Here is a 12,584-nt window from a genome sequence, read left to right as displayed (position 1 = left end):
GCTGTTTCGAAAAAGGTCTTGTGTCTGCCCTGGCACCTTGTCACAGCTGTCACTGTCAGGTGCATTCCTTTTGTAGGAGAGCTGTAGATTCATATGAAGGTGCTTCCACACTTCTCTCTGGGCACACCCAGGAACTTCATAACCTGTCTCCCGTAGTGGTTGCTCCGAGGCCACAGCATGTTCTGAAGTGGAGTGTGTGGAGTTCTGTGGTTACTGATCAGAATCACTAGCAGTGCTTAGTTCCTCGGACACATCTTTATGCAGCTCAGTTGACAGACTTCTCATTCCCAGATTGTCAGAGCCCGAGGAGAAGGGCTGAAATAACTGATGCTGGTGCAGGCCGTTAAAACAATTGGACTGGGACTCAGCTATAGTGTTGTGTTTCTGCTCAGTCACTCTTTCTCAAAGGAAGACCCGTTGGTGTGAAGTAAATGATCAGATTTTTATTTTTAAGTGTCTGATTTGGATGTTGCTTTCAATACTGTCTTTCTGCAATAAGACCTGATTACCTTACCATTGTTGATAAATTTCAAGAAATCACATTTTTTAAACAGGAAATAAATAAGAAAGTCCTTGTCATGACAGCATATTCCAGTCTCTGGGACTCAGTGAATCATGGCCTGTTACACAGATGGTTATACACCCACTTGGGTTGTTTGTACAGTGCACTGGGATTAGACTTTGTGGAAGAAAAACCTCAAGAGCAAATTTATTTCCTTACACAAATCTTTTGCCTGGGGTGGTGGTTTTGGCAGGAAAAGTAAGTCACAGGAGAGGACACTCTCTTACCAGTACTGTCTGGGACTTCAGAGTTAATGATTAACTGCAAAGAGAGCAGAAGAATCACTGTAGGTCTGAGCAGTCTGTATTCATATATATCCAGCATGTGTCTGTGAGCACAATGGTACCAGTTTGTGCTTGTGGAGGGGTGCTTCTTACTCATGCTTTGTGTAAATTCATTGTGAGTAAAGGTTACTTATCTCTCTTTCAACTCCAGGAACTTTCAAGCTTACAATAGAATTCACAGAAGAATACCCAAATAAGCCACCTACTGTTAGATTTGTCTCTAAAATGTTTCATCCAAATGGTAAGTACTCACACAATGCTTTTTTTTAATTATTATTATAGCTTGCTGTGTGCTGTAGAGAAATGTCTATTTATTAGAGAAGTTTTCACTGTCTAATAAGCTAGCAAAATTCCAGTGTGGTCCTGTGTAGTTCTGGCAAGGACAGACATGTGAGCAGTGTGCAGGCTTGAAATGAAGGGGGCAATCAGAGGAGGCTCTTACCCTTTGGGTGTCAGAGCACAGTGTTACGAGATGCTCTGCTCTCACAGCTGCCCGGTGTTAAACCTTGCAGGAGAATATTTGCACTTACATAGCAGTGCCGTGGCCTCCTGTCCACACGTACTGCATAAAGAGCTTAGTGACACTGCTGAATGCAGTTACCACTTTTCTCCCTAAAAACTGCCTGTGAGAATGATACACCATGAGATGTAGTGCAAGCTTCCAGCTACAGCCAGTGATAGTTAGATTGTTTAATTAATCTCCTTCCTTGGTAATTAAAGGCTGGAGATGCATTCCTTGCCTCCAAACAAATACTAGCTTTATGAAGAAACACGGGAAGCTTTCCAACACAGCAAGTGGGTAAAGCATATAGGCAGGGTTCTAAAGCTGCCCTGAGGAAGGTGACCAGACACTGGCTGCTGTAGATGATACTTTCTGGAGAAACCTTGTGTGTAAACAGCTTTTTGCTCGTGTTCTTCATTTGGTTCACTTGTGGGCAGCTTAATTTTTTTTTTTTTTTTTTTTTTTTTTTTTTTTTTTTTTGTCTTAAAATCTTATTTATAATTTTCCATAGTGGTAGTTGCCATGTCACAGAGAAGCTTGATATTGAAGAATAAGCAGGGGTTGAGTTTAAATACCTCAGGCAGCTGTTGGTGACAAGCTTCACCTCTTCCTACCCCCCGGCTTGTTTGCCGGATGTCAGTCTGTCAGGCACTGCTGACTCGTGGTGTCTGCCAGACGCCTGTCAGGTTTTCAGGGTCAGTACTAGGAAGAAACCGAGCAGCTGTGCACGTTCTGTTTTAAGCCATTCTTCTTGAACCTTTTCTAGTCTATGCAGATGGTAGTATATGTCTGGATATCCTTCAGAATCGTTGGAGTCCTACTTACGATGTCTCCTCCATCTTAACATCCATACAGGTAAAAAGAACTCTGCATGCAAAGGCAGAATGGAATTGGGATGCTCTGGGAACACTTTTGGATTTGTTTCCTCTCCCGATGGCCGGTATAGCAGCTATACCTTGATATTTGCAAATGCATCAGGTGTAACTTGATTTGCAGACGTGTCAGGTGTGTCCCAGATGTAACTTGACAGTGACAGCGGGTGATCACTGAAGGGACCCATCCAGCAATTGCACTGCTGGAGTGTTGCTGCTTGGCTGTCAGTTAAACCCTCACCTGCGCTGCTGTGAGCAGGGCTGAGCGCGAAGGCGTCCGACAGCTCACAGCTGGGACGGTGCAGTGTACCTTACCTGTGTGAACTTCCGCACACTGAGTAGTGGGGATAGCTTAAGGAATGTGTTGGAAAACGCTGTACTTTGAGGTGCTTAAGAATCTTTTTCTCTTTGCACAGTCTCTATTGGATGAGCCAAACCCGAACAGTCCAGCAAACAGCCAGGCAGCTCAGCTATACCAAGAGAATAAGCGGGAATATGAAAAACGGGTTTCTGCAATAGTAGAACAGAGCTGGCGTGACTGTTGACCCAGGATGATGCAAATGAACACTCTGTTGATGAGGAAAATAAACAAAGTGTCCGAGTCATCTTTTTCCTCCTAGCATTTACTTTGAAAGCAGAATAGCTGTTGTGCTGTTGCCACCCTCCCTTGCTGAAGCTTCTTCTCCTTGGACATCAGAAAGCACCCACTTTGAAGTCAAATGTTCTGTACTTGGGTTACTTGCAAAAGAGTTACTGATGCTGAATTCATTTCCTGTGGTCCCTCTCCAGTCTTAGGGCAGTATTGTGCATTTCTGTAGTGTACACTAAGCTTTTAATTGTAATTGTGTTATACACAGTGATGCTTATGTGTAGCTTGATAAAAGGGATGTTTATATACATACACATTTTTTAACTGATATTAACTAAAGTGCTGATCTGTCCAGGCTGGTCATTTACCTCTACTCTTGGTTTAGACCCCACTGCATTTGTAAGTAATGAGTGAAGAAATAACCTCTTGTTTCCTTTTTTTTTATTGGTTTATCAGCTCCTTACTTGTGGAAGAAAAAAACACAAATAACCAAACCAACAATTCTTAAATGGATTAAAATACAAATACTTAGCGAGACTGTGGAATGCTAGTTCCTTCTGCACTTCACATGTAAGATTTATGTACAGATATACATAAATCACTGCAGTTGTGGTACTTCAGTCTTTGCTTAGGGTGAGAAATGACACCCCCCCTTTTTTTTTCTTTTTATTTTTTTTTAAGGACATGCCTACAGAGACTGCTGTACCAAGTGTCTGTAGGCCTGTCACTGAGGCATTACTGGACAAAACCAGGTGGAGCTGTGGTACTCTGAGCAAAAGACCTTCCAGATTAAGGAAGAGGTAAAACCTCAAGTGTTCCAGTGGTGGAATTACTCCTCCTCAGTGTCTTTTTCCCACCCCTTATCTTCAGCTGAGAAAGATAAGTTTGTTGGGATCCAACTTTGCCTTGGGGCAAGGATGAATAAAGTACAGGGTAGGCACTTGAGTCACTGCAGTTTCTGCTCTTTGTAGATTCCCATGTGGTTTGTGTGAGCTACTGCTGCATGCTTGAGTTAGTTTCCCTCCAGTTTTATGAAAGTATTTTTTCGACTCTGAAAAAAACAAAACAAAAAACATTTGTAGTCCAGACTCACTTTTTTTGTAAGGCTAAATTTGTACGTTTGGATACAGTACCTTAAGCAGCAGTGTGGGATGGAACCTACAGTTGTGTTGTCCTCTGTTCCCGAGTCTTTTGTGTGCACATTGGTCTGTTAGTTGAGAAGTTTAACTTTGCACAAGTAACCCATGTAAGAAACTGTACATTTTTCAAAAGTTGTAAATAAAGTGTAACCTTAGTGCTTATTGTATAAATAGGCAAGAGGTGTATAACTGTGGTTATTTTAACGGGGACGGGAGGAGTCTGCTGGGGGATGAAGCTCCAGGGAGACTCCTAGAGCAGCGACATGCTCTGGCAGTAGCTGTGCCAGTTGTGGCGCAGGGCAGTAAACTCAGCTCCTCCAGCCAGAAGCAGGAGGCCTGAGGGGCAAAGGAGGAACCACAGGCCAGGGTTAACAAATGAGCAGAGAAATGGAGAAACTTGGTTAAAAGAGCACTGTGCAGAAAGCTCAGCGCTGTGGCACTGCTCTGAGAGAACTGCTGACAAATAAAGGAGCCTGTGCTAATGTAATAAGTTACAGCACCTTAATGGGCTGTAACTCATTAATTTATGTTCCTCTTGTCTTGAGGGGAACAAGATCTAAAATGACTGACACACAACACAAGCTGGTACCTCTGCTTAGTGCTACAATTAAGACAGAAGCTGCCAGGCTCTTTCAGAAAAGCTAAATTGGGGTTTATTTCTGATAAGCCAACAGCTCCCACCCTGGAACAGACCTTTTGTCTGACCCGAAACAGCCTTTTGCCACTGAAGTGCCACCCAAGTTACACAGGCTCCTTCCTCTGCCTAAAGGACAGAGTGTCAACTCGGAATGGCTGCAGGAAAACAAAACCCAGCCCCAGCCCCAGCGTGGACAGGGACAAGGGGACCACTGCAGCCACCCAAAGAGTATCTGATCCATGGCCCCTGCACCAGCTGTGACGAGTTCTGCGAGCAGAGCCCTGTCTGCATGGTCCAAGTCATTCTAATGTCACAGAAGCCTCAGAACAGTCTCCTCTTTTTTTTTGTCTTGCTAGTCACTAAAAAAAACAAAACCAAAAACCAAACAAACCCCATAGAGTGGACTCAAGGCAGCCAGAAACAAGAGCTGGAGGGGGGGGGGATTTAAAAAAATCTCACCTTTACCTGTCTCAGGTAAGTCCTTCACCACTAACTCCATTTAAACCACGTCCTGGCTCTCCAGAAAGCTGGGAGCACAGGTGGGACCAGGGCCAGCACAGAGGTACCACACCTGGTAAAGGGGTGGCCCAGAGCCACAGCTGCTCCCCAGGCAGCAGCAGTGCCCTGCACAGCCCCACACCACAGCGGCTCCTGGGGAGGGACCACTACATTTAGCCAGCACCCCAACCCCCTCCCCAAAAAAGGCATTTTTCATCCCAAATGCGGCAGTGGTGCTCCCGCTGCCTTTCTTGGCATCACCAGGCTTTGAAGACCTGCTGCATATCCACCTTGGGGAGGGAGCTGCACTCCCACTTGCAGGAATATCTACCTAGAAAGTACCAGGCTTCTTCCACTCCTACATCACCATCTGCCAGAGCCCAGCACTCGAGAGCAGAACTCAGAAGCAGAGAGAGGGGACAGTGCACACAAAAACCCCAAACTACAACCCCCCAAAGCCAACACACTTCCAGAATTAACTGCCAGATTATTTTCCTACAACAGCAGCAGCACGTTTTGATTTCAGAAGCCCAAGCAGGCAGAAGCTATGCTGCAGCCATCCAGCTCGCTTTCTTCTTCCCAAGTGAGTCTTACCTGCCAGGACAGCCTCTTCCTTGTCACACTGGAGATGAAAATGCCTGCGACTGGACAGCACCAGGATATCCTGCTTCATCAGCAGAGGTCACTCACCCTCTCTCTCCTCAGCACTGAGAACATTTAAAAGGAAAACAAAACAGGAGGTGGGAAAAAACCTAGATTATGTAAAAAGATGGAGAGGCAAATAGCAGCAGCAGAAAAAAAACAACAGCTGAGACAAGCCACCAGGAGAACAGACACAATTTCATTAGGGTCATCAGCATGTGCTGGCTAAAGCATCATCAGCCAGCCCTACCAGTGACAGAAAAACCCCAGCCTCTCTGGGCACATCTCACTCTCAGCTCTTCCAGGGTCAGTTCCTACCCTCTCAGTTCTCCAGGCAGGAAGGGAGCGTCCCTCCGAGGCTCACAAAGCCCCACGGCCCATGGTGCTCCCAGTGGAAGGGCATGGCCGAGGTCAGGGTCTGCTTCCCTGCAGCGATGCCCATCCTGGAGATATGCCACACTCATACCACACGTCAGAGCAACACCAGCAAGTTTTACTTGTGAATCGCCCTCGACAGACACGAGCATAGGTACAGCAATGGAGCAGAGACATCATCAGGCACAGATTTGATTTGGCTCGGGATTAAAGAGTTTATATTCCAAGTAAAAAAATAAGTTATATAATAGTGCCCACAAGCGACAGGCGCATCTCTGTGTGTGGGCTGTTTACCTCCAGTTTCTCTATTTCACACTTCACCGTGGTATCTGCACATGCCAAGCAGTGCTCCCAGGTAAAAATGCACTGGAATTATCTCAGTCCCATAGGCTGACAATTAAGGTGCGTTCAGGAATTCCCACTCTGGGAGACTCAAGGTAGAAATCTATGAATAAAACCGTGCTGTTAAGCTGGTTAAGGACATCTCTCTACATACATAACACAGCAGGGACAACACCTCACTAGATATATTTCTCAGGAATAAATGCAGTTTTCACACTTTTCTTTTTTATACAAAGTGTGACAAATCCTGGTTTTTTCCAGAAATAAAATTTTATTTTTATCATCATTAATACCGACTTTACATACAGGTTTCTTCCCTCAGACTGCATTTCCTTTGCTTTTTTACTTATTTTTCTTTTTTTAAAAAAAGGCATTTTTTTTCCTTCCTGGATCAAGAAGGATAAGGGAACTATAATTTTAAATGACGTCAAATTCCTTCTTGTTGGACACGTGTTTTTGCTATTACAAAACTATTAAAATGTGAAGGAACAAGTAATATCAAAGACACGGACAGTAACAGCACTACGGCTTTCGGGTTGTGCTAAGATACTCGAACAGAACTCGGTCAGTTCTAAATGTCTAACAACATTTGAGAAATTATATTAACGAAATAAAAGACTCAAACGTTAATATAACCCACAACAAGAAAAATAAATGCAGCATCTCTTTCTTTAATTGAATATCTAGGAAGCTCAGTCTCCGGTGAAGTGGGACACCTAACCTCAGTTTGCTTGAGGCATGATGAGCTCGTAATGCCCAACCTGGCCCTCTTGCTTCAGCTGGTCTAAGAGATCTTCCTTGCGCCGCTTCCTGCTTACCACCAAGTACCTGTTGTGGCCCTGTCCATGAGATTTACTTTTAAGACCATATTTTTGGGCAATCTGATGTATCTGCTTCCGCTCATCCATGTTCAGTTCTCTAGAGAAAGTCAAGTCAATGTGACTGTCTGAGCGCGCATAGTTCCGGATGATCTCCTCGATATCTCTCTTGGCGATTTTGTTCACCCTCTCCACATCAAGCCCCAGTCCTTCCCTTTTGAACTGCTCCTTCACCGAAATCGGCTCCCTAATTCCTTCACCATCTTTCCCCAGGCCACCGCCTGTCCAGCCCATCTTTCTTAAAATTTGGTTCCCGATGTTGTCTTCTTTGATCTTCTGCTTGAAAGCCTCTTCTGCTGACCGCCCTCGAATCTCATTTCTGGAGATGACGTCTTCGACAGTGCCTTTCTTCAGGTTATTAACAACAGTTGGCTGAGTCTTTTTGAGGATTTTCACAGCTTCTTCTGCTGCCTCATGCTTGACAGATTTCTTCACTCCAACTGCTTCTGCGATGAATTCATCTTCAAGCAGCACCTTGCACTTCCATCGCATGCCAGTCATCCTTTCAAAGACGTACTCCACCGTCATCTTGTTGAACTGGGCAGTGTCGTTCAGCGTACACACCGGATTGCTGGAGTTCTCGTAAATCACCAGATCCTTCAGGTCCTTCTTCCTTCCGGAGCCCCGTGATGAGCAGCCCACTTTCTGCACCTGGGTCACTTTGATGGCTGCTATATTTGACTGCATCTTCTGCAGAATTTTCAGTGCCTCCTCCGCCGCCGCATGCTTGCTGGTCTTTTTAGTGCCAAAGCCCTCGGCCAGGCAGTGATCCTGTAGATACACTTGACAACGCCACGAGCGGTTGGGCATTAGTTCGTATTTGTATTCCACAGACATTTTGTTATAGGAGGCAGAATTGTTCAGTATTCCTATGGCGTCGCTGGCGTTCTCTGTGAGGACAAAACTAGTCCAGTGTTTGTTGGTGTTAGCGGAACCTTTCACGGACTCGGTACCAGGCTGCATCGGGACACAGTCCCTGTTGGCAACTACAAACTCCTCGTGAGGTTTGAGAGCAGGAGGGAAATCTGGGCGACTCACGCCTGCCTCGCACACCACCAAGTCTTCGTGATAGGTGTGCTTGAACTTCCGCTGAACAACTCGAACTTCCACAGGCTTCTTCAGCAGCTTGACTGCCAGCTCCGCAGCTCGATCCCTGGATCCGTTTTTGCTGCCGGCATAGCCAGTGGCCAGGTAGACGTTCTGACATCGCACTTCACAAGCGAAGCCATCTGTGAGGAGCTTCTTGCTCTTGGGGAGGTCAGCAGGGGCAATTTCTTTTAGAGGAACATAAATATATTCAGGATTTGTCTTGCATGCCTGAATTGAACGTGTCAAAAGATAGGTATAGTTAATTTTATCGGTCCCAGTGTTTGCGTCTGGGTTAGCAAGGTTTTTCCAGACAGCTGCTGACAGTTTCTCCATGAAACTCTGCTTCAGCATTATAGCTGATGGAGGGAAAGTCTCTGATGCAGACTGGACAGTTGAAGGAGAAACAGAAACCTGCAACATGCTGCTTGTGGTAGAGTCCATACTATTTACAGCCTTCCTGGCTGCTGCTGCCTGGCCTGCAAAGCCAAGGCCAGCTGAGCTGGAGAGCTGGGGATCCGCCTCCCGCGCGCCTGCAAAAGGGTTTGTACAGTTTTCAGCTGGCTGCGCTGTGCTGTTCATGTTTGCTTCCAGCTTCATCTCCTGCATCTGGTTATCCAGAGAATCGTCCTTCCTGTCGTCCTTCTCAGCACTGGTGACAAAGTGAATGGGTTCAAAACATGGTCGCACCCGGAACCTGGGGACCATCTTTTTGGGCGGCTCAGGAATCTCCTCCAGCTCTGGACCTACGGGGGGGAAGAAAACGATGACGTTACCAATACATTGTGCTATGACAGGGAGACAGTGTTTTCACAGAGTGATCTCCAGGAGGAGCCTGCAGGCTCTGAACACAGGATTCCCACTTCTTAGCCACAAACAAAAAGCTTTCCTCCCAAAGACATTCACCACTGATCAAATCAGACCATTCATTCTTCTGCAGGTCACTACAGTATTTTCAGCTCCACAACTACAGCACAAAAATCTCTACGTACTTAGTCACAGGGATTTTAGGTCTGAATAACGTGCTCTGCCCCCCAGCACTGCCCACGGAACCATCCAGTCATTTCTGAAGTTAATCCACTCAAAGCTACTACAACAAGTGAAAACTATGGCCTGTAAGACAGAACACCAGAGTGGGACTTGGAGCCTCAGCTCTGACTCTGCCACAGGATGATCTCTGAAAAACCTCTTTTATCTTCAGCTCTGTTCAGAGGAACACAGTGATACTGAACTCTCCTTTCCAAAACAGGTAGGAGTGTTAATGGCAGTGCTGATAGAAGCATATTTCCTGTAACTATAAGTACTCTTGGCTGAAGGACACCAAACCTGGAGAGATCTGCCCGAGCCCCAGGCCACAGCTGCAGTGGCTGGGGGCCCCATTACACATTACTGGCAAACCTCTTGTTCCTTAACCAGAAGGAATGCAAATGAGGCAGAATATCCTGATTTGCAGAGCTACTGCAAAAAATGAGAATCAAACAGCTGATAGGCACATATGTTACATCTCAAAGATGGTTATACAAGACTTCTCCTGGGAAGGATGTAGCGCCCACACTGAGGTGGTATATCTGTGTAATTTCATCAGAGGAGCAAAAGGCCACCTCAGTGCCTTGGAATGAGGTGCCTACTGCAGTGCCAACGTGCAACACGGGTCAGGCCACACATCTGTCTAGACACCACGCTACCAGAGCACACTTCTCACAGCCGAGGTCACTGCGATGAGAGAAGCGCGTCACACAGAGCATGAACAGGGCTGCACACTCCAGTCAGGTGAAACAGCTCTCGCACGCGTGTGAAACCCTTCGGTCACGAGTTCTGGTGAGTTATGGCAAGGGTTTGTTTTCTTGCCCCGTTTGGTATTTTGAAGCTGGCACTGCAGTAGCACCTAAAGGCTCTCAGCAGCAGAACAGCTCTTTATGCCATCTGTGTAACGTGCAATGGAGAACCCTTCCCCTCAGAGCTGCTGCTTCAGAGACAGACAGAACACAGGAGAGAAGCAGTACTCCTCGGATTTGCAGCTGGTCCATGGAAGCTCAGAAAGAGCGCAGGTGTCAAAGCAAGGGAGGAAACTCTGGCAGAGTTAGAGATTATATCCAAGCCCAGATGAGTCCCCTGTGCTGTCTGACCATCTTTAAAACAGCTTTAAACAGCCAAACTACTGACTGAGGCTGCCTCACAAAGCAAGGGCCTGCCTGCTCACATCCCCAACCTGCGCCTGCACGCATGAGCGATTCCCCCCCACGCCCCAGAGAGGGCAGGGAGCTCTGAAGGTGCGGAGAGGAGCTGGTGGATGGAGCCACTGAACTGCCAGCCCTCTCTGCCTGCTGCATTCCCTCCACGGGAAAAGCTACAGCTGGAACACTGACCCCACGGACCGTGGGACTGGGCTGACACACGCAGGACTCTTGCAGGCCCAGCAGGGAGGAAAAAAATATTAATAAAAAATTAAACACCTTCCTCCTCCCCCGCCAATGCTCCAGGCAGGTCACCACTCAGAATCAACCAGCTGAACTCCACATCCCCATGCACATGTACAGTCCTTTCTCAGGTCAGAACATCACCCCTCACCACAGTGAAGAAGGGCAGACAGATATTTAACTACACAGATTCAATTCCTTAACACCATCACTAGGGAAAAATCAATTACCTGGTAATTTCAATGAAAAATGATACTTTCTTAAGCAAAAAGAGAACTCTGCATGAATCCCATACACCTCACAACACGGCAGAGGAGGGGACATGGCTGCAGTCCAGCAGGGTACACCATGGTCACTTCCCTTCAGTGTGCTGTGCTGGCTCCCTCGGAGCAGCACATGGCTCTCCCCACGCCCCACTAACACCCACCAAAGAGAAACAGAGAAGAGCATCTCCTTCCCCACACAGGCAGATATACTCACTGTCAGATGGAGAGTGGCATCTTTTCAGCTTCCTGCTAGGGACCAACTCGTACGTCCTCACCTCCCCAATATCGATCCCTTCGGCCATCTTGAGAACCTTCTCCATGACCTGCATGCCATACCTGTGTGGATCAAACAACAGACCACGTTAGAAATGGTCCCACAGGGGTAACAGACACACAGGTACACACAAGCTTTTATGATGCAAAACAATATCGAAAGCTGCCCAAGACACAGTACCTGGTGCAAGGGAGATGCTCCCCTGACTCTGCTGGAGTGGTGCTGCAGGACCTGGCCATGGCCCTCACGCCATTGCTTAGTTGAGTGCTGGCAGACAGCCTGCACACCAGCTAACGAGCTACCTGGCTCTAAGTAAAGCCCCTTGCGAATAACTAACCATGCAGCCACCAAACACTTAAATACATTATCTGTCAGAATTAATATTTGGCAGAGCCACTGGGAACACTGAGGCACACAGGGGTGTGGAGAAGGAGTCTCCATGGGCACTGCAGCTTCAGTGAACCAAGCACAGGAGCAACGGACTGGCACTGAAGCCTTGTCTGGGTCAGCGGCCACACACCACGTCACCAATACTGAAACCGTGGCTGTCAGATAACAAAGGCGCTGCTCAGCCTGTATTGACCACTCCCTGCAAAGCCACACTATGGCTTGGTAGTGTAAGTGGAAGGTGTTAGATCCCCGAGCCACAGCATGTGAGGTGGCTGGGACTGGCTCTGTGCAAACCCTGACCCCGCAGCACGCTCGCAGCTCCGCTCAGGCAGGACATGCGCTGTCCAGCCCCATCCCTCTCGGCCCTACGTCCCCAAACAGCTAAGTCTGCCATCGCTCCAGGGATCTGCCACGTGTTCACAAGCCATCTGCATGCTGAAGCTGAACAACAGAAAACCCCAAACCTTTCTAACCAAGAACCTACAAACACAGCCTGAAACCAGTCTCTGCCAGCTTCACACTGTGGTTTGGAAAGGAGAAAGCACTCTTGCACCTCTTCCAGAGCGTGCTCACCTTCACAGAGCATCAGGTCACTGCCCATGGACAACAGTCCCCAACTGTCCCAACAGCTAAGTGCTGCAGTAACTCGCACCAGCCTTTAAATACTACTGCTCCAGGGGCTCTGGAATCGACTCACGCTTCACTCAAGAAATGCTCCTCCTGCTCCTCATTTAGACAGAAGGGCAGAAATTAGATCCATCTAAATTACTGGGCAAGAACTCTGAACACACACTACTGTGGGTCCCCACTCCTGAACACACACTGCTGTGG

General features: G+C 47.2%; 2 protein-coding genes across 2 annotated transcripts; one reads left to right on the top strand and one right to left on the bottom strand.

The window, feature by feature from the left end:
* The first annotated feature begins 990 nt into the window (after positions 1-990).
* On the top strand, positions 991-3,437 carry LOC104531277 (ubiquitin-conjugating enzyme E2 A). Its single transcript, XM_010176122.2, has 3 exons — positions 991-1,087; positions 2,115-2,203; positions 2,637-3,437. The coding sequence occupies exons 1-3, from the start codon at positions 1,072-1,074 to the stop codon at positions 2,763-2,765; spliced, it is 234 nt and encodes a 77-aa protein (XP_010174424.2). The 5' UTR covers positions 991-1,071; the 3' UTR covers positions 2,766-3,437.
* Positions 3,438-6,693: 3,256 nt separating this feature from the next.
* Positions 6,694-11,439, bottom strand: NKRF (NFKB repressing factor). Its single transcript, XM_010176121.1, has 2 exons — positions 11,304-11,439; positions 6,694-9,152 (listed from the first exon to the last, which is right to left on the bottom strand). The coding sequence occupies exons 1-2, from the start codon at positions 11,416-11,418 to the stop codon at positions 7,165-7,167; spliced, it is 2,103 nt and encodes a 700-aa protein (XP_010174423.1). The 5' UTR covers positions 11,419-11,439; the 3' UTR covers positions 6,694-7,164.
* Between the last annotated feature and the right edge of the window lie 1,145 nt (positions 11,440-12,584).

Source organism: Antrostomus carolinensis, unplaced genomic scaffold (assembly GCF_000700745.2).
Source record: "Antrostomus carolinensis isolate BGI_N321 unplaced genomic scaffold, ASM70074v2 scaffold54359, whole genome shotgun sequence".
Lineage (NCBI taxonomy): Eukaryota > Metazoa > Chordata > Aves > Caprimulgiformes > Caprimulgidae > Antrostomus > Antrostomus carolinensis.
This window is presented reverse-complemented; position numbering and strand designations above follow the sequence as displayed.

What these genes read in the sequence shown, in the direction of transcription:
- NKRF (XM_010176121.1), bottom strand. Translation starts at nt 11,418, where the DNA reads ATGCAGGTCATGGAGAAGGTTCTCAAGATGGCCGAAGGGATCGATATT. An exon ending in ATGCCACTCTCCATCTGACA is followed by an intron (nt 9,153 to 11,303) that starts GTGAGTATATCT and finishes TCCCCCCCGTAG; the next exon opens with GTCCAGAGCTGGAGGAGATT.
- LOC104531277 (XM_010176122.2), top strand. An exon ending in CCATCTTAACATCCATACAG is followed by an intron (nt 2,204 to 2,636) that starts GTAAAAAGAACT and finishes CTCTTTGCACAG; the next exon opens with TCTCTATTGGATGAGCCAAA.